At 34.9% G+C, this 23,268-nt stretch overlaps 1 protein-coding gene across 1 annotated transcript in view; it reads right to left on the bottom strand.

The window, feature by feature from the left end:
* The window catches only part of LOC129534468 (protein eyes shut homolog), a 37,006-nt gene extending 17,349 nt beyond the window's left edge, over positions 1-19,657 (bottom strand). The window contains exons 1-2 of the mRNA XM_055391601.1: positions 19,534-19,657; positions 10,824-10,939 (exon numbers count right to left, since the gene is read on the bottom strand). Of these exons, the coding sequence (XP_055247576.1) occupies positions 10,824-10,939; positions 19,534-19,657 (240 nt within the window). The remainder of the gene's footprint in view (positions 1-10,823; positions 10,940-19,533) is intronic.
* Positions 19,658-23,268: the final 3,611 nt, after the last annotated feature.

Below are 23,268 nucleotides of genomic sequence, written 5' to 3'. Positions count from 1 at the left end.
AGAACATTAAGAACAATGTCTTCTGAACACTTTCAAGCCTCTCTCATTTTCTACAACATACTGTGGCAATACATATTTTCTTTCTCCTTTCAGATTGAAGTGAGTCAGCCTTATAGTCAGAACGTCTTTGAAGCTAATCTTCAAACTCTGGGAATGTGCACACAGCCTTCTCCTCACTTGGGAATTCAAGTGCAAATGACATGAAAACAGTTACAGAAAGTAAGGCAAAACCAAATCAAACACTATCATACAAGGACACCATCTAACATCCAAAATATATCAAAAGCAGCAAGCAAGATATGCTGTGCTGTACGTCAGTATCCCTGAGCTGCATGGAGAGCAACAACCAACAGGTCTTCCTTCCTACATACTGACTCTTTTCTTAGTTTCATTTATTTTTAATTAAGGGGGGAAAAGCTTAAAGCAGGTGGTTTCTGTATGAATAAAAAAAAAGACTCCTAAGCCAAAAGAGAAGTATAAAACCCTGCCGTTTCTCAGTGGCAATGCCAGAAAAAGCAGAGAAACAGAGATTGGTTTTTATCATAAAAAATGCAATAGATGCAAGTTATATTTTCTCCCACTGCCTTGCCAGAATTTAATTATTTCTAGAATAAGCTAGCAGGTGTAAAATGCACAGTTCCATTTGTTATCATGTAAGAACCATGTGAAGAAAAGAAGTTTTGGTTAAAAAAAAAATTGAAGGAACTAAGTCTTAGTCCGTTCAGGCTACTGCAAAAAAAGATACCATGAACTGGTTGACTTATAAATAACAGAAATTTATTTCTCATAGATCAGGAGGCTGGGAAGTACAAGTTGAGGGATGTTTAGTGTCTGGGCTTTCTCACAGATAGTGCATTCTAACTATGTCCTCATAGGCTGGAAGGGACTATCTAGTTATCTGCAGCTTTTTTATAAGAGCACTCATCCCAATCATGAGTACTTCACCCTCATGACTGAATCACCTCCCAAAAGCCCTACATTCTAATACCATAGTCTTCGGGGTTAGAACTTCAACATTTGAATTTGGGTGAGGGAGATACGAACACTCGGGCCATAACAGAATATATAAGCTAATCTTTATATAAGTTAATGTAGTCTGTGCTCACCAAAAGAAATCTGAGTATGGCTCAGAGTGAAAAGATCTAGAACTGTATTTTGGTTGCAGAGTGAAAACTTTCTGACATAGTGCTCATGGATATAGGGTTTGTATTCACTAGACAAACTACATTCTAACATTTGCTATCTATGAATAAGCGACCAACATCTCTGAGCCTGTTTCCTCATCATCACCATAGGAATAAATAATGATTCTTACATCGCAAAGTTGTTTTAATCATTCAATAGGGTAAAGTATCCAAGACATTTAGCCTGGCAAATAGTTAGGCTTCCTTCATAAATAATAACGTTTTAATGGAAGCTTATGGCTCAAGTGATATTTTAAATCACTCTAAATATTATTGTAGAAAACAATGCATTATATCTTTAGCAGTGTATGATATTGCATTCAACAGACTGTTCCACAAAATTCTTGTGCTTAGTTGTGATTAACACCACAATAATTGTAATCCATTCATGTTTTCATTCATGTATACTAATCAACAAAATTTTATTTAGAATCTACTATGTTGTATCTATCTGCCTGGAGAACAGAAGTAGGTAATATGTGCACAGTTCCTGTTTTATGGAACTTATTGAAGAGGAGAAAAGCAGACCAGAGAGGGAGAAGGGAATAGAGAAGGAGAGGAAGGGAGGTGAGAGTAGTTGGTCAAACAATAAATATATAGCCACAAAAATAATTGATGAATTACAATTTTAGTAATTGCTATGAAGACAAATTATAAAATGCTGCTAATTTCTTGTGGGAATGCAAAATGGTACAAATATTTTAGAAAACAGTTGGGCAGTTTCTAAGTAAACACACTGTTACTGTATAATCCAAGGAGTGTGTGCCTTGATGTATAGCAAACGAATTGAAAACATGTTCACACAAAAAACTCCACAAGAATATTTATAACAGCCTTATTCATGATTGCCAAAACTTGAAAACAAGAAAAACTTTAGTAGGTTGAACGGATAAACCATGGTACATCTGGACAATGGAACATTATTCAGCCCTGACAGGGGATCTCACGTCATGAAAAAATCCTGGAAGGATATTAAATCCCCATTATTAAGTGAAAGAAGCCAATCTAAAAGGGCTATATACTGTATTACTTCAACTATACGGCATCCTTACAAATGCAAAACTATGAAGACCCTGAAAAGATCAATGATTGCCAGAGATGGAGGGGACAGAGGAATTCACAGGGGGATCACAGAGGATTTTTAGGGCATTATTACTATTCTGTATCTATAATGGTGGTTACATGTCATTAGGCATTTGTTCAGACCCAAAGAATGTACAAGACCAAGAGTGAACTCTAATGTGAACTACAGACTTTGGGTGATAATGATGTAATATAGATTTATTGATTGTAACAAATGTACCACTCTGTCATGGGATGTTGATAGTGAGGGAGCCTGTGCATGTGTGTAGGGAGGGGTATATGAGAACTCTCTGTATTTTCTGCTCACTTTTTCTGTGTACCTAAAGCTCTTCCAGAAAATAGTTCAAGAAAAAAAGAGTTACCTAAGCACATGTTGTGGCAGTATTATGAGGTTTACCTGAAAAAGAGGGACATATGCTAAAACCTGAAAGATGAGTAGAATTGGGATAGTGGGCAGGAAGGATTGGAGATCATTCTAGTCAAAGTGTAGCATGTGCAAAGACACACAGCCAGAATTTTGAAGGGAATATTTGAGCAACTGAAGGCTAAATAGGGGGCTACAATACAGGGTTAGAAGATCAGGAGGAAGTGAGGCTAGAGAAGTTATCAGGAAGGGGTCAAACTGCACACAGCCTTGTAGACTACGGCAAAGTTGTAGGACTTTGGAATGGATTTTGGAATCCAATCTGTTTTTATTTTAGAGAGTAGCTTAATAATATCTTTGCACAGACATTGTGGCTCATGCCTATAATCCCAGCATTTTGGGAGGCTGAAGCAGGACGGGTGCTTGAGGCCAGAAGTTCCAGACAAGCCTGGCAACATAGTGAGACCTCATCTCTACAAAAAATATTATAAAAAGTTAGCTGGTTGTGGGGACACATGTCTGTAGTTCCAGCTACTCGGTAGGTTGAGGCAGGAGAACCACTTGAGCCCAGAAGTTTGATGCTGCAGTGAGCTATGATCATGTCACTGCACTCCAGCCTGGGCAGCAGAGAAAGAGCTTGTCTAAATAAATAAATAAATATATATATATATATATATATATATATATACATATTTAGTTATATAATAACTATATATAGACAATAATATAGTTATTTATCTTAAAAATAAATGGATATTGCATTTAGTTATCTATCTTAAAAATAAATGGATAAGATTTATGGCATAGAGGAAAGAACACTGATCTACCAGTCTGTAAGTATAGGCATTTAAAATTCTGTGCCCAACTCTCCAATGGGTTAACAATGTTATCTTCAATATAGCCAAGCTTTTAATTCATCCACATGTTCATCTGTAAGTGAAGAAACAGGCTCAGAGAATTTTCCATCTAATTGAAGTCTAAAATGTTAAGCCATTACTTTTTTGAGTCAATATATGACATTAAATATATTCTAGGTTTCTACCAAATACATTCTTCCACCAGCCACATTAAGCAAAAATCTGATGCATAAAGATGAAAGGTGGGCATTCATTATCTTTAATATCTACATAGGTCTATGAGGTGGTCATTATTTTACCATACTCCATTTACCAATAAAAACTGCTGTTGTAAGAATTTTTTTTTTTTTTTTGAGTTTCACTCTGTCGCCCAGGCTGGAGTGCAGTGGCAAGATCTCGGCTCACTGCCAGCTCCAAATCCCCGGTTAAAGTGATCCTTGTGCATTGGCCTCTCCAGTAGTTGGGATTACAGACAGCCACTACCAAGCCTGGCTAATTTTTGTATTTTTAGTAGAAACGGGGTTTCACCATGTTGGCAGGGCTGATCTCAAACTTCTGACCTCAAGTGATCCACCAGCCTTGGCTCTCCAAAGTGCTGGGGTTACAGGCATGAGCCACTGCAACCAGCAAGTTGTAAGACATTTAGATTGTACATCACAGCTGTGCCATAATAAAATGTAAGGCAACTTATTTTAAATATTCTACTTCTGAAAATATTAAACTACATTTTTCATTATACATTATATTTATTTAATACAGAAAACTTCCTCTTTTCATTAATATTTATGTCTTTATTCTAGTTTGCACCATCTCCTCCCCCAAAACCCTCACATACCTTGCATTACAAAATACTGTCACTGTGTTGCTTAGAAATGCTCAGAACACACATCCCTCCATCTTTTTCTTCCCCATAGCACTCATTGCTGCCCATAAACAAATTAACAAATAAATAAACACAATAATTTTGTTTCTTCCCCCCATGCATCCTCTGCTTTTTAGGTGGTAGATTTCATAAAAGCTAGGATCTTGGCTCTCTGTTACCAGAGCCTAATTGATCTGGGGAGAGGAAAATACATTTTTTGTGTTTTTTTTTTGTTGTTGTTTGTGGTAAAACTTGTCCTGAGAAGCAGATCGAGCCTTATTTCTTATGGCTATTTTATATTTAGCATTCTCATTAGCAGTACTGAGCAAACCCTCAGGGTGGACTTCCACTATGTGGTACAGATTAAGTTTCAGCGCTTTTAGAGATACCTTTCTAATCCTTAGGAGGAAGCCATTATCTTTTGTCCATTGAGAAATCTTTCCTAACGACTACTTTACTCAGAGTTCACCAATTGCTTTATTATTTTTTAATATTACTACCAAATAAGCGTCCTAGCTAATGCTTTTATTTCCCTCATCATACAGTTTTCTTCATTTTGTACCCAATGCTGACTTCCTTATTATCCCACACATTATTTGTCTCTTCCATACAGCTGAATGTTCTGTTTGGATAACAAACTGAAACTAATTGATTTTTATATTATTTTAAGGATCTGCAAAAAATGGTGCTCAACACATATTAGAGAAAACTATCAAATTTCACCCGAATAAGAGCATTATTGATTTTTTTAGTGCATTGCAAGAGGATGTGAGCCTGTACTCTTTTCCTTAATTTGAATGTAAGACTAGTGTATACGTATTTCTTTATAAGTTTTCCAAATACATTGTTTTAGTGAGTATCCAAAGGATGTGTTTTGACTGATCTAAAATACAAATTACTTGAATTCAAATAAGGATAAATGTCAAAACCACAAAAATATCTATTTAAAAGAGCATTATGAGTTTGTCTAAAATTGCATCTTTGCTTTATTTCCTATTAAGAGATAATAAATATTTTTTAATAGAACAAGTCATCTCAAACACAGAAAACACTTGGTAAATATTTGTTAATAATATTGATGACTTTATCACATGAGAAAATAAAGACCAGAAACATAGACATACATCAAAATGTTTGTCTGTCTTGCTATACTGGTGTCTTCTGTGTTAGGTTTATTTTGAAGATGACATTTAAAAACTGAACACCACAAATAGGCTGTCCTTCTGTAGAACTCAGAACCCTTTTTTCTCAGAAAATAGTTTCTCCATTTTTTTCTTCACTTTAATACAAATACAGCTTCCACACTATATAAACATCTGTGTTTTAATTTAAGGGCTGTAATTTACACTTTCATCGACTCTATCATTTACAAAACACAATAAGCCTGACCAATAGACACTCATCGGTTAATGCATGGAGATCAATCTTGTTTGGCAGAATTTCATTTACTGAGGAAGAAATGAGCAGCTCTGATCAAATGAAAAAGAGAATGATCATTTTTCTTGAATTCTTAAGCAAGTATAGGACATTCAAAAATTGTATTCTGTCATTTAAATTCTTTTACAGAACATTTGAATTTCAAAATGATGTAAGTACTTTAATCTTGTTTGGAATCACTTTTGTAATTGGATCTGCTTAAACGAATAATATTCACTAATTATCAGCTTGTCAGAGATTGTCATAGCTCTAAACATTAAGAAAAACCTGAGAGTTCAGACTTTTAATGTTATCTTCAAAAAATTAATTCTCAGAAATAAAGAAAAAAACAGCTTCCCATCTCCCTATCCAGCAGGGACTATTTACCTCCCACATCACTCTTCATCATTAAACAAGAATAATTGTAGTAATATTAATCCTATCTAATCCTGTAAATATGTAGCTGAATTAACATTTTTATATGATGACCTAATTAGTGAAACTTTTAAAGTAGCTTAAATAAAAGGAATCTGGGGAAAAAGTGCCATTTTTCTGAAGATCTCTGAGAAGAAGAAAGATACTAGAGGGAAGTTCAGGTGAACATAAAAGGATTTAATGTGAAGAGAATTGCTACAAATTGTTAGGTAAAAGCCTTATTGCTTTGAATTGTGCTGTTCAATTAAAAATTCAATACAAACATATTTCAATTATTTGAATTATTTGAATGTTCTTTACACAGATTGCATGTGCTACTGTATCAGCTGGTGTAATTAGAGTACACATGCAAGACAATTTTTAATTTTTAATTTTTTACATGTTAATGGAGAATCTGATTGCCAAATTAATGACTTTTGAACAATCCCGTAAAGCCTTCTAGTAACTCTGAAAAACAAGACAACTATTCAAGTTGAGATACCTGAGAAACCTGATTAGAACAACAAAATCCTTTTTTTAAAAGACACATTGAATTACATGAATGAAAGAAAATCCATTCATGTTTTCTTAATAAATATATTCATAGGTCCTTTCATTCTAAAACAATCACAAAATTCTGGGTTTTGGTCTGGTGTATAGAGAATTTGGAAGTCATCATTCCCATCTACACAATAAGAGAAAAGCTGAACAAACTAAAAATCAACTCTTCTTAGATTTTTAAGAAAATTGAGATCATTTCCCACTAAAGGAAAACTTCTGCCCCCAAACATTGGAGAGACAGTCAGTCAGGTACAAAGAATTATAGCTTACCAGAGCAGAAATTCAGAAGCAGAAACCTCTGCTGGAGCCAAAACCAGGGTAGAAAAACAAACTGTAATTGATGAAATGCTGGAGGCTCAGTGTGTACGAGCTTGAGAGTTAGTTAGAAACTACAGGGGAGCCCACTCTTAGGGAATATCCCACACTGTAATGAACTTTACGCTCAAAAATGCTACAGGGTTCTCACAGTGAGGTTTGGAGAAAAATCCCCTCATGCATGGAGAGGAGAGAATAGCCATTTTGAAGACTCCCAGAGCATTCTGTTCCTCTTAACAAGGCTTGTCCTCAAGTGAAACTATTTTACCGGAGCTTAATTGACCTGCGGGAAGGGAAATACCCAACTCCAGCCCTGTGTAGATTTTCTGTCTCACCTAAGGGATTGGGGTACAGAGAAGCACATTTGAAGGTCACAGACCAGAGGCACAGAATCACCAAGACTGAGACCTAATTATAGGACTGTTAAAAGCTTACCCTCTCCCTACACCTTATTGCCGTATCAACAGGGATCTTTTATAACAACAGGAGATTACAACTGAAAGAACTCCACACCTCACACTTCTTTAAGAAGAATTTTCTAATGAAACCAAAATACAACAGGCAAGATGAAAATAAAAATATAAGAGGAAATTTTGACCTCTGACACCTATGGCTGTAGCATAGCAAACACAGCCTGACTCCTAGCCAGACAAACATAAAATGTTATGCTACAGGCCTATTTATCTGAGTTCCTTTTACCCAATGCATCATGTGTTTAAATATAAAATTACAAGACACATTAAAAGCCAAAAAAATAGAGGAGACAGAGTAAGCATTGAAGTCAGACTCAGGTATGGCAGGGAGTCTGTAATTATCAGACTGGGAATTTAAAACAACTGTGACTAATATGCTATGAGCAGTAATAAAACAACCTTAACAATGATGACCAAAATGAAAACACATATACAGATGCTCCTCGACTTATGATGGGGTTACATTACAATAAACCCATCAAAAGTTGAAAATATTGTAAGTGGAAAATGCATTTAATACACCTAATCTACTGAACATCATAGTTTGGCCTAGCCTACCTTAAATTTGCCCAGTACACTTACATTAGCCAACAGCTTGGGCAAAATCATTCAACCCCACACCCATTTTATATTACAGCGTTGAATAGATCATGTAACTTATTGAATGCTGTGCTAAAAGTAAAAAGCAGAAGGGTTGTAGGGATGTTCAAAATACCATTTCTACTGAACGTATGTCACTCTCGTACAATCATAAAATCAAATAATTGTAAATCAGTGACCGCCTATACTGTGCTCTGTGCTCTTAGGAATACTGCAACATCCAGCGTTGTCTTTGTCCTTCAGGAGTTTACAGTGTTTCAGAGTTGACAGAGAAATGAGCAAACGTTCCAACAGAATGTGATAACTGATGCAATGTTTAGTCTCTTCCCATCTATTCTAGTGCTGGAATGCCATGACTTACCCCCTGTACATTGTCAACTCTCCATTATGGACACTGTTTTCATGTTCACCTACACTCTATGTACACACTTCATTTTTAGTACTAATGCAAATCAATTTACCTTTTTTCTAATTCTTATAACTGCTTTATTCTTAAGACTCTCTCAAGTTTGATATCTTCCTGTGAATGAAGTACCCATGAAGTTTCGCATTTCCCCATGGTTGTGATTTTTATTCTTTTAATATCCCATTTGCACTAAAGATTAGTGGGGGAGGGAAAAATAAACCTAAAAAGTGATTTTCTAATGTTTTTATGCATTTTCCATACCTGTATCCATTTCAATATTTTATTTCAATATTTACAAATTTAACTTGCTACAAATATTTTATCAAATATTTTGAATATTTGATTTTCTGATAATTCAGCAGATTATTTTATTTTCTGTTCCAATTAATAATTTGCATGTGATTGTCAAAAGTATATTTCTTAGGAATATCTAATTTAGAGTAAATACATACTGCTATAGCATTGGCATGAATAACATTTCAATGTTAAAATTCTTTTTCAATAAACTGAATTTCCCCTATCTTTAGCTACTCATTTTAAAGAATAACTAATGCATTAGCAAAAGTTGAATCTCCTTTATCTCATTTTAGCATTTCACACAAATATTATCTCTTGCTATGACAAGTTTTTAAATTTTGTTTCAGCTTTCAAGTACTTAGAGAATGGTTGCAAAACTATCCATTTGAAATTAATTTATTAAATGCCTTACTAAAATGTAAATGCATTATGTCTATACCATTTTCTTCTATTTAGTAGACATGTGGTCTTATAAAACTATATTTTCCAAGATGTTTCTATTTCTAACATATACTAATGTATTCATCCTTCAGATTTGATTTTTTATTAAAGAAAGCTCAAATATTAATAGATTCATATTTCACATGTGAAAGAACATATACCAGGAGATTAACTATTTCAGGAAATTTTATAGATATTTGGTAGTAAATTATTTGTTTTTATGAAAACATATCATATATAAAATAAGCATTGATTTTCTAAGTTATTTAGATTCCTACGTATCTAAGGCTGCACTGGCAGAAGACATAGTTAAATAAAAGACACATCTCATTATTTTGCTCTTTATACTGACTCTTCGAGGAAGACATTATTGGTATAATCTGAGGTGTCAGAAAAATAACTTCTTGGTACCAACTAACTTCCAATGTAAGTATCAGAGCATCTGATATTTTTCTCCAAAGATCTATCGCTTTTGTAGCAGTAAGAGAAAATCTTTTTCCTAGGGCAAATCCAAAATTAGAGAATTCTCAGAGAAAGGAAGATATCTGTTTGAGCTTATTCATATCCCTCCAAAACAGATGAGCCCTGGGAATATCCTTTAAGAGGGAACAGCATTGGACTTAAGCCCAGGTCCTTCTACAATTCATTTTTCAAAATCTTGTGTTCCGTGACAGTTATTGATTATTTTTTTCTATGTAATTCCTTAACCTCGTCTAGAGACTCTTGGTTCTGGTTTTTCCTTTCTGATCTTTCACTTCTGAGAAGGAGTTTCCAGCTCCATTTACACTTCCCTTCACACTTGTTCATCTTTTATACACACTGGCCAGATGCTTGAAGTATGATTCTTTATTCTGGCACTGACTCTAGTCACCTGACTATACCCCATCTCTAATTATTTAGCCTTAATTTCAGTGAAGGCTGGTCTAATAATGATATTTATAAATATACATTTAAAATTTCTAATAACACATTCTTACCAATTGCTGTTTTTTCACTATATTCATGCGCTGCGGTCAGTTTTAATAAAAGACTGTGGTCAAATGCTATTTTTTAAAAGAGACATTTTTACCAAGGAAAGTCATTTCTAGTGCTAATGGAGTTCAGGCCAGTTCAAACTTGCTAAGGAAGCAGATCCGTCCTCCTTGGACATACAATATGCTGAGCCCAACCCTGGAAGTAGTACCATGTCCTTGGGCAAAATAAAAGTTCCGCCAAGACCCTGACAGTATTAAGTAATTCCTCCACTGGCATCCTCCTTCCAAATGCATTAAGACATTAAAGGCCAATACATTAAGTCACTTGCACCTTGGTGTCGATCAATTTATCAGAATGTTTTTCTTCTGAAAGAAAGGACTGAGGGTGCAAGTGATGCATGGACAAGAAGGGAAAGAGGAATGCTGAGAAAAGTGTAGCGTGCACAGACAGAGAAGGAGAGATGCGCTGAAGATTAACTACTCCGACCTTATTTTTCACCATATAATTTTCTACTATTTACTGTGTATCAAAGAGAATAAAAAATTATTACAACCACAACCACCAGTAATCTTTACCATAAATCCAGGTGTGCATAAACATGTCGAGCCAGGTTCATTCTCCATGCAGAGTTCATGAACACATGAGTTGGGAATGCACTCAAGCTCCTTCTCACAGTGGTGTCCAGACCATCCTGTTCAACAAAATTACAAAGCAGATATGCAATTTTTAATGATAATAAAAACAGTTATGCTAAGCCTATATTTATTGGCTTTTACTATTTGAAATAATTATGCTAGATGTTTTGTACAAATTACCTCAGTGTATCTTCATGATCAGTTTATCAGGTAGCTCTTATTCTATCTCTATTTAGTTCAAGAGAAAATTAAACTCAGAGAAAATAAATAATTTGCTCTAAAATCACATAGTTAAGTATAAATGAAAGTGAGTACATGTATGATATGTCTCAGCTCTTATCCGTGGTGCCATTCAACATTACATATTCAAATGTCTTTACTTATTTTACTTTGGAATAAATACATGGAAAGCAATAGAATAAAGACACTTAATAATTCCCTTAATATGAATCTTAAATTCAGAGGAAAGCACCTACTATAGATATCTAGATATACAATGTTATTTGTAATACTTGTAGTATTACAGTTAGTATTTTACATTTAGTATTTGTTATACTGTGATTCTATAGAATATAAGTATTGTGTCTACGTATATTTGGCCATTGGCTGTAAGAATTCTCATTAAACATGACAATCTAAAATTTTCCAGACCAAAACACAGTTTGATTGTATGTATTTTGTTTGGCTTTTGGATGGAAATTTTATGATTTCCATCATCAACCTATCAACCAACATTGCTAAGTACTCCATAAGCTAATATCTCAGCTATGCTTTACTGGGTAGATATTAGGAACATTTTTTTGAAACCATTGATTCTTTCCTATCAGATAATTACTTCTAATGAATCTTAATATGCCTAACATGCTAGCCACAACATCATGTTAACCTATGTATACCCTTCCACATAGGGACAATGGGTCTTTACAGGCAGCTCTCACTGCTCACTGACTATGCTTACTCTAATCACAACTTTTTAACTTTTCTTTATTTTTCTATGTATTGTCCAATAGCATTTAATCTGAACCCTGGCTGTTGGGAAATGTAAAATTTAATTATTATTTATACTTAGGAAGATATTCTGATTGTTCTTCTCTGATAAATTGTAACAAAACAATTAAATACATATTTTGAGGTACTTAGAAATGATTTATTGAAACACTTCATTATAAGAAACAAATAGGGCCTGAGTCTAAAAGACATGGCAATGTCCACATCAAACTTAGAAATAGCAGCCAAGAGACTACATTTATCAAATCTTCATCCAAGACTCTTTCCACTTTGCAATGCTCTTTCATGTGCTGGGCTGATTCTGCAGGGATCTCTACTAAAGAGGCTATAAAAGGTGATATGGAAAAAAACAACTTCACAGGGTTTATAAAAAGCCAATATGACTTTGTTGAGTCTCACAAACATAGTTGAGTCTTGCAAACATATTATTGAGCATAAAAACATATTGCATAAAAATACACCCTGATAAATGCTCTTATAAAATTCGAATGCATATGAAACTTAGTAACATTGCTTAGAGATGCATACACATATAATAAAACTCTAACAAATACTAAAGGAATGCTGATATAAAATTCAGAATAGTTACTTCAGGGAGTGGGATGTTCCTGGAGGGATATAGAGGTGGCGAGAATTATTGCTAATATTCTATTTCTCAGAACACATGGTAGTTATACACATTTATTACAGTGTATTTTATATTTTTTATATATTGTATCCTCTTCTGATCGAATATTTCAAAATATATTTTAAGCAATTAAAATGACATAGTTTTCCTTTGCTTCTCATACTGTGAAGAACATGATAAAGCTTTAAACCATAAGATGGGAAGTGTAAAAGAAAAATTGCACAGGGCCAGTTATACAGACAAAGAAGACTTCATTCAAGAGTACTGCATAGGAGACAGATTTTTACAATAGAGTAGAGAGCTTGTACTCAACCCCACTAAAATAAATGGGAGCAGGAACATTTTTAAAGGCCAGGTGAGCTAACGGAAAAGTACCAGGGGGATGTTTGGGTGGGTGGGAATTTGGTCAATTTCAATAGGCCACCTGTACTTGCTGTCTCTTACTGAAGTTAGGCTTCTACTCTCCCAAAGAGACTGGGAAATAGGGGCACTATTTGTCTCGTTCCAGGGTTACATTTGTTTTGTTTTGTCTTTCATTGTTGTTGTTTTTGCTGTTTTGTTTTGTTTTTGAGACAGGGTCTTGCACTGATGCCCAGGCTGGAGTGCAGGGGTACGATCACACGTCACTGCAGCCTCAACCTCCTGGGTTCAAGCAATCCTCTCACCTCAGCCCCCGGAGTACAGGATTACATTTTTGAAGGAATGACTCCCAGGTCCTTGGGAAACAGCCTGAGAGAAGATTTACATCTCAAAGAGACAGAGAAATAATTTACAACTACAAGTTTTCTAAAGTAAATGCTCTACGAAAAGGGAGATCAGGCCCTATAGTCAGGAAGAAGTCTGTCTAAAGCCTAGTCAAACTGAGAAAAACATTAAGGCTGTGTTGGTCAAAGACAACAAACAAGGATAGAAAATAAATTAGTCAAGATTCATTACAAGAAACAGAAATCACTCTAGTTATTTAAGCAAAACGGACCTGAATAATGGAATTAGATGCTTACAAAATTATCAGAAGGAAGGAAAGCTGTAGGAGTAACACCAAGAACCACAGGTATGACTTTCTGGGAGATGTCCCCTCAGTCAGGATCACGAAGATGAGAAATATAAAAGCACTCTTAGGATTTTTGAGTTCAAGAGCCCATTGTGCTAATCCAAGGAAGGCTGACTACCAGGCAGCTGCCATTTCAATGCACCTACGCACTGAAATAGTGACTCTACAGTGAGATCTGCTGCAAAGATCCACATAGCTCCATGACCTTTTTTTTTACCAGAAGAATCTGCTAAGACACCCAGAAATGGTCTCCATCAGAGCCTTCAGATTTTAGGTATGTTTCTTACTGGCGGAACTCAATTATATTTGCAACTCCAGTTTTGAGGGAGTCTGGAAATTGTAGTTTTCAATACTCTTGCCTCTGCAGTACAGGAAACCACACTACATGGGAGTGGATACTGAGTGTCAATCATACCCATTAGTATGAAGAAACACGTAAGATGAATAGGTGCTTATTCTGGTGTGGGACAAGGTAATGGGTAAGAAATGAGACCAGAATAAGAAAACATAAATCAGGCAAATAAATATTTATTGGATATTTTTTAATGTTCAGAAATGAAATATATTTTCTTTTGAATCTTATGTAGGTTTTATGTTCATTCTTAATAAGGTAACCAAATATTCAGAAAATAGTTTGGTAACTGAAAACAAAAACCAAAAATTGTCATTAGCAATCTAGGAAAAGTAATCAAATTATTATGGTGTGAAACTAATAGTATTAACCTAATGTCTGACACATAATATAAAATAAGTAAGTGCATAAGGAATAAATGATTGAAAATAATTGTGGTGCAAAATAAAGACAACTTTAGGTGACACATTGCAATAAAATTGGAGTAAATTTTTACTAGTTTTTTTTTAAAGACAATCTTGCTCTGTCACCCAGGCTGGAGTGTAGTGGCATGATCACAGTTCACTGCAACCTTAAACTCCTGGGCTCAAGGGAGCCAACCCACCCAGCCTAAAACTAGAGTGATCTTAAGTTGAAGACTAAACCAAATCTTTAAATACATTGATATATTCAGCTAGAAATATTGACCAGTTTTAATATTACCATTCTATAATATAAGTTATAATACTTGGAGTTTATGAATGAAAATAAATGTCGCTACTTCTAAGATTTATATATTTTATTTTCATTTCATTTTCCCTCTCCACCCATAGTGATTTCTATCTGATGTTATGAATATAAAATAAAAATAAACCTAAACCTAAAATAATTTTGTCTAACTAGTTAATACATTATTTAGTAATTGGATAACATAAAATTATTTTCTCTTCTTAGTCTAACTCTAGAATATGTAAAAAAATTTTACATGTACATCCTCATGAAAATACAATAGTATACACTCTTTTATCTCATAATAAGGATTTCTTTACTTTTCATGGATCTTGATTTAAAAAAAGATTATTCTGTATCTCTTTTGTTCTAAATGCAGCCACCTCATCACTGACAATAATTGTGGCTACTGGTGGCAGATATTATCTATGTTTGTTTCTCTGTTTTCTTGCCCCAAGGATAGTGCAGCATTTCTGCTACAAAATGAACAATACTACTTTAAGGGCAAAATATGCATTTGAAGTTTGCATCACCAGCAATATAAACACCATTGCACCCCTGCTGGGTATAAAAAGTATCTGGGCACAGTGACTGTCCCAGGGATTGAGAACAACTCTGAGTGGATTTGTGGTACACAAACTGTTCCCTATCACTTCCAATTTGCTCTTCATGGGATAGCTCTGATATCACTTACTGGGTGTTCTACATTGTTAGATAACACTATACATGGTACTATTTCGGCTTAAAACATACTAAGTGTGTTTCTGTTTCTATAAAAAACATCTGAATACCTATATTGATACTTCATTGGAAATGAGCTCAAAAACCCATTTAATTCCCTGTATAGGTACAGGATGAACTCTGTGATTAGGACTGTCCTAAATGATGTTCAGATTGTTTCTTGCACAAAGAATTCATGCAAAGAGGATGAATGAGGTCTGAAATCTAACCTGAGCTCCACTTGTCAAGTCTTATACCTTGTTGGCTTGGAGGAAGTGGCATATTTATATAATTTTTCTGCCTAGATATGGTGGAGGGCTTTATGCTTACCATGGCCCTGTCATGACTGGACAACATTGGCCATCATAAATGAATTGTACTTTTTCAATATGTGCTGAACACTCCCCAAGGACCGATTATGATACAAACTCTCTACTAGGATTTGGTGATACAAAAATAAACAACATTTACAATGTCTTCTAACCCACTTACATCCAGTTTAAATTTCAGTGTGTTTTGCAGAATGTCTGGTGGGGAAAACAGTATTTAGTTTTTCAAACTGTGTTCTGTTCAGAATGTTGCAGGATTCATGCAGCTCTGTTTGTACTAAAATGAAGAGGGAAGGGAGAAAAGAGATAAAACCTTTTGGCATAGAGGTGGAGTTACCCAGGATGACAACCATGGAGTTGTTGTTAGATAAAGACAAGAGTATTTTGATAATTAGCAACATAATATGAATGTAAGAAAGATTTCCACAACTGAAGAAAATGGCAATGATTTATAGTGCTTAACCAATTTAAAGACAGAGGAATACTTAGTGTAGTTTTCTACCTGGAGCTGTGTAAGATAAGGATAATGGCATGACTGAGATCAAAGCCTAGGAAAAAATTATCAAAATTATTTGAGGCTTTTTAAAAATCAATGACAGACAAGTGGACATGTGTAAATGAAATGAATCAGTCTTTGTGTTTTTCTATGGCATTTAGGAGAAAGCAAATTGCTGTGAATTACTCAGAAGAGTGAAAAGTTTTATATTTTTCTAATGGAATCTTTTAAAGAGAAAAACAGATTTGGGTAGGAGACTTCCTGAGAATTCTCACAGTGTTTAGAATTGCTAACATCTAGACTAAGCTGAACCACATTGATTGATTTTATTGGGGAAGGCCTTTGTTTTTTAATGATTGGTCAATTCAATTTTTTACTGTAGTAAGAACATTTAACATGAGCTCTCACCATTTAACACGTTTAACTGTGTAATACATTACTATTAACTATAGGCATGATATTGTACAGATCTCTAGAATATATTCATCTTGCATGACTGAAACTTTATGAGGAGTTTCTCTTCACCAAGATAACATTTTGGGGGAATATGAGAAATGATGAATGCACAAGTGTCAGTGCAGACTTCTTAGGTGTGAATCTTAGCTTTGCCACTAACATGTTGTGGGACATTACCCAGTGGTTCTGGGACTCTGTTTCCTTATTTGAAAAATTAGGTAAAATGAGATGCCCTTTTCTCAATGTTATGAAAACTTAATTAGTTAATACATCTAAAATAACATGGTGTCTATGCAGTAATACTGATATTATTATTATTTTCTAAGCACATACATGCCAAAGAACTCACACATTTGATCTTCGAAATATAAAATTCATATACATGAGACAGAGGTGCTGAAAAAAGGTAGAATTTTCAATAAAAATTATAGAGAAAAATTAGTATTCTATCGAAATCAGTTCCTTTTGGGGGTAAAGAGTTAATTACAAAGGGACAGCATGAGAAAATTTTGGAGGATGGTGGTTAATTGCCTTACTGTGAGGGTGGTTACACAACTTTATGCATTTACCAAAGCTATAAAATTGTACACAAGAGAGTTAATTTTACTGTGGGAATAAAAACACTCTGAAACCGTGGCAAACTATGCCCATTAAGAAAATGAGAAAGGGATGAAGAGTAATCTGCAGGAGCAAGATTATTCCTTAAATAACTTTAAAGGGAGGATGGATTGGCATGATTAAGAGCTATGGCTGGAGCAGAGACAGGAGTGTTGGGGACGTGTCAATAGCATTTTCCAAGAATTTGACTTTTTCATTTGTCACTTAGTTTTCACTCCCATGACTAAGTTGTGAACAGTGTAAGTAACTCTAAAGTCAAAGGTATCAGCAGATTTTGAATAACGCCTAGCAATACAGGTGGTATCATTTTGAGGTCTTCTGCTTCCCAATAGGGATCTGAAAAGCAGCCTGAATGATTCAACAGCTTAAAAATGTCCTCATGCTTGCAAGTGAATCCAGAGTAGTGGAATCAACCTACAGCAACAAAACTAATCTAGCACCTGTAAGATGTTTATTAACATGAAACAGAAAATGAATCTAGTAGCTACAAGATACCTATTGTTATGATAAACAAAATTTATATGGGTATTTTACTTAACTGTTTCTGTAGAATTTATTGTTTATGCTAGCTACCATAGAGTATGAAGTGTTTGTGGGCACAATAAAGATATTTTTTGCTTGAAAGAGGCAAAATGTTTGAAATGGTATTCATTTCTTACATAAGAAAACTGTAATTTTATTCTACTTATTTTACCTACAAGAGTTCCCGTTTTATGTACGGGTGGCTATTTCAAAAGGGAAGTACAAAGTTCTCCAGATGTTCTACGTGACCAAATAAAACCTAGTACTAGTAATGAATGTTCAAAAAACAGAGTAGGTCTCTGAGTGATGTTTAACTTCTAAATAGTATGTGGGTGACACTCAGTTGATAGGTATTCACTAGTTTGTGTGACTTCACATAAATCATATTAGTCCTAATACTCTCATGGCTATTATTTCCATGGTGGGCCCAATAACCAGAAGTCCAAAACCCTAGGGTTTCCATAGGCTTTCTGAAGTCTTCTGTGAGGTAGGTAAATAGGGACTTTTTTTTTTTCTAAGAGATCAAGTCCTGCTATGTTTCCCAAGCTGGAGTTCAGTGGCTATCCACAGATACAATCAAAGCATGTATCAGCCTCCGTCTCCTGGGCTCAAGTAATCCTCTCGCCTCAGCCTCCCAAATAGTTGGAACTATAGGCATGCTACTATCATGACTGGCTCAATAACTTTTTTTAAGTGACCAGAAATATCCCCTACATATATTCCTGAGAAATTACTGCTGCTCAAGGAAATTTAGGCATTGAACATCCCTTTTGGGTTAACTGAATGTTGAAAATAAGATGAGTGGCAGAAGATGTAGGAAAAGAGCAAAAATCTGAAGTTAGAGAACTAAAGAAAAAAGAAGGAAAAAAATGCATGATCAACAATCACTTATATCAATATAGACCTAAAGGAATATGATCAAAGGTAGAGATGGCCAAAAAGACCAATTTTTAATGAGCAGTTTTCTTAATCCATTCAAGACTGCTATAACAAAAATACCATAAACTGGGTAGCTTACAGAAAACAGAAATTTATTTCTCACAGTTCTGGAAGCTGCAGGGTACAAGAACAAGTTGATGACAGATCCTGTGTCTGTTAAGAGCCTGCTTCTTGGTTCTTAGATGTTGCCTTCTGGCTGTGTCCTCACATTGTGGAAGGGCCAGCTAGCTCTCTAGGGTCTACTTTATAAAAGCACTAATCCCATTCACAAGGGCTTTACTCTCATGACCTAATCATCTTCCAAAGTCCCACATCTTAATACTATACTATTGTATTGTTGATTAGGGTTCAACACATGAATTTCAGGGAGGCACAAATATTTAGACAACGGTAGCAATTATTCCTTGAAGAAAACAAGTTTATTCAGCTCGTCCATCTCTGTGCTGACGATTGTTGGAAGAAATAATAATGTCAATACTAATAAGAGCTAACATTGATAAAGTACTTGCTGTGTGCCAGGCATAATTGATACAAAGATCAGAAGTATGAGGCTTACATATGTTTAGAAAATCCATCAATAAGGTATTACACTCTAAACATTAAGATTTCCTGATGATAGCCTAAGTGCTTGCTTTCTAGTATCATACAACATTCATTTCATGTTTTTAAAGAATGATCATTGCTTAAAACTTGATTAGTAGTCAACAATAGTATTGGTGGAGTGGATTGTCAAAATTGTATTATACATACATGTCCATATACATTTACATAAACATATATATTATTATATATGCAGTATGCTTATTATTTTTTAAATAGTTACCTGGTTGGCATTTGCAAACATATGCATTGATGTGATCTTCACAGTCTGCACCATGTAGACATGGTGATGAAGAGCATTCATTTATATTAATTTCACAAAACTGACCAGAAAATCCAGAAGACATCTAAGGAAAAAAAATGAAAACGATATTTGTATATATTATACACATGAGCACTATCACTTTTCATCTTGGGATTCCATCATTCAACGTGTTTTCAGAGCTCCAACAACATGTAGCTGGGAGCCTTCCTTGGGGTGACAATGAGTTGAATTGTGGCCCCAAAACAGTATGTCTAATACTTAACACTAAATATCTGTGAATGTGAATTTATTTGGAAATAGGGTCTCTGCAGATTTAATTAAGTATCTTGAGATGAGGTCATTCTGGATTAACTCGGTGGGCTCTAAATCCAGTGACAAGTGTTCTTACAAGCACAGAAGACAGAGACCCACAGGGGAGAAGGCCACGTGAACATGCACATAAAGGTTAACATTATGCAGCCCTAAGCCAAGGAACACCCAGAGCCTCTAGAAGCTGGAAGAGGAAAGATAAGATTTTCTCCTAGAGTTTTCAGAGGGAACATGGCCTTGCTGACACTTCAGTTGGACTTCTGGTCTCCACAACTATGAACAAATAAATTTCTGTTATCTTAAGCTAACGAGTTTGTGGTAATTTATTATGTCATTCCTAGGAAACTAATACAGAGATTATGTTATTGTATGTATCTGCTTAAATCCAAGTGAACTGTTTGAAAAGAAATAAAACAGAGGTCTCTAGGAGACTCTTAAAATGGAGAAATTGGGGGCATGTCATGAAAGGTATGCTCCATAATTGGAAGAATAGATATGGAAAGAGTCAATAGGTCAGAGACGATTGTACTTCCTCTTAATTTTTAGGGACGCTTTAATAAAAACCATTTAGATGTCAGCTGTTAAACCATGCTTCAAGAACTGATGGAGGATCCACAATATTGATTAAAGTGCAATGTCCATAGCTATAGATACAGGTTTGTCGAGTGCCTACAACATGCAGGTATTTTATGAATGCTAAGAATACAAACGTAAGTAAAACTCTGTGTCTGCCTTCAAGAAGCACTGAGCCCAGATGGGAAAATAGACAAGTAGCCGACACAATTATATGATAAATGCTATAATCAGCATATAGAGAAATGTATTTTTATCATGGCAGAGTATACGCAAGGGCAAGAATAAGAAAAGAGTGTGAGTTAATCCAGAAATTGCCAGTAGTTTTGAATGGCTGAAATATAATGTGGGAGAGCACAGTCTGGGCTGATGCTGATGAAAAAGGATAAATTAAATAAATAGAAATTAGATCATTATACAGTATTGGATCATAAGTGTTACCACAGCTAATATTTACTGAAAACTTATTCACAATATGTAACTTTACCAAAGTCACAAGACAAGCAAATTTGCAAAAGTAGAATTTATTGGTCTGTGCTAATCAGCTAGCCAAATTTAGCCACTCTGCTTTACTTGCATACACAGTTACTTAGGTGATATAAAAATTAAGTTCTGTTTTTCACTGCAACTGGGTCTGCCGGGCTGAAGCTAGGTAACTATGAATTTTAGACCATCCAGAACGTTAGTAACTCCACTGTGCTAGATCCTTACCTAGCTGAAGACTTTCTTGACCAACAAACAGTAAGACTTGCTTTAGGGCCGGGGGCGGTGGCTCACGCCTGTAATCCCAGCATTTTGGGAGGCCGAGGCGGGTGGATCACGAGGTCAGGAGATCGAGACCATCCTGGCGAACACGGTGAAACCCCATCTCCACTAAAAAATACAAAAAATTAGCCGGGCGTGGTGGCGGGCTTCTGTAGTCCCAGCTACTCAGGAGGCTGAGGCAGGAGAATGGCGTGAACCCGGGAGGCGGAGCTTGCAGTGAGCCCAGATCACGCCACTGCACTCCAGCCCGGGCGACAGTGCGAGACTCCGTCTCAAAAACAAAAATAAACAAACAAACAAAAAAAGAAAGAAAGATTTGCTTTAACCGTGTGTGGATTTATGGATGGTCTGATTTTGTACTGTCAAGATGACATCTTCAGTATTGAATTCTCACTGCCACAGTGAACCTCCCCATCTTTGTAGCAAAAAGAAACCCATAGCAGTGTTTTGTGTTTTTTTTTGAGAGGAATTCATCACTAGTGGTTTACTCTTATATGCAAAATAAACTTATATGCAAAATAAACTCAGGTCTGATTTTGGCAATAATCGAAGTGTTCATTGTCTTTCCTTGAATATCATAAATTGTTCTTCAAAAATGCATTATCAATATATTTATTTTATTTATTTTTGAGACAGGTTCTTTCTCTGTTACCCAGGCTGGAGTGCAATGCAGTGGCCCGATTATAGCTCACTGTAATATAAAACTCAAAGTAATCCTCACACCTCAGCCTCCCACATAGGACTACAGGTGGTGTGCACCATCACACCTGCCTAATTTTTGTGTGTTCATTATATAAAATGGACATTTTCTCTGTGTCCATTATACAAAATGGGTCATGCTATGTTGCCCAGTCACATTATCAATTTATATTCTTGGCAGAGTTATCTAAAATGTCCATTTGTCTACGTTCTTACCTATGAACAATATTAACATTTATTTTAATTTTCATTGCAAAGGAAAAAAACTACTTACCTAATAAAGATTTTTTAAAGTGGATAGTTTAAAAAATGTTTAATGTAATTTGTATTTTGTGATAATTTTAAGGATAACAAAAAAGTTGCAAGGGTAGCACAGAATGATCTCATAGACTACGTATCCAGTTTCCTTTATTGTTAACATCTTACATTCACATGGTATATTTGTCACAACTAGTGACACAATATTACTACATTATTATTAACTAAAGTCTATGTATTATTACAGTTTCTTTAGCTTTTATCTAATGTCTTTTGTTTCTGTTCAAGAATCCTATTCAGAATACCACATTCCATTTAGTTGCATATCTCCTTAGGCTCCTTTAGACTGTAATATTTTCTCATGCTTCCTTGTTTTTGATGACTTCGACTGTTTTGAAGAGCATTGGTCAAGTATTTTGTAAACTATACCTCAATTTAGGTTTAATATTATTCCCATGGCTACACCGGTGTTATATGTTTCTGAGAGAAAGACATCATAGAAAAGTCTCTCATCACATTATATTAACATTACTCTTTAGAGGGAAGTTGCTTTGCACATCCCACGCTTAACAGATGAGGAGTCATGCACACCTCTTTAAAGGAGAAGTGCCTATATAAATAATTTGAAATAATTTCTTCATATATATTTTTAAAATCTTTTCTGGAATTTTGAGTGAAATGGCTTTGAATCTATAAAAGTCAAGTTGTAAGAAACAATATCTTAACAATATTGAGTTTTTCAATTTATGTTAAGAAATATCTCTCCAGTGACACATATCTTTGATTTCTTTCACTGATATTTTATAGTTTTCTGCACAGAGATATTATAAATATTTTATTAGATTTATACCTAAATGCTTCATTTTTGTTTACTGTTCTAAGTGGTATATTTGTTTTGTTTTGTGTTTCTTCTTTCCAATATTCCAGTGTTCATTACTGGAAAGCAATTGACTTCAGTATGATGATCTTATATCCTGCAAACCTTGTTACACTAGCTTATTAGGTCCAAGAGCTTTTTTCAAAAATAGTAGAGGGTTTTCTATAGAGAAAATTATCTTCTACAAAGATAATGATTGCATCTGTAGATAA

This window comes from Gorilla gorilla, chromosome 5, assembly GCF_029281585.2.
Source record: "Gorilla gorilla gorilla isolate KB3781 chromosome 5, NHGRI_mGorGor1-v2.1_pri, whole genome shotgun sequence".
Classification (NCBI taxonomy): Eukaryota; Metazoa; Chordata; class Mammalia; order Primates; family Hominidae; genus Gorilla; species Gorilla gorilla.
Note: the sequence above shows the minus strand (reverse complement) of the source record. Positions and strands in the feature narration are given on the sequence as shown.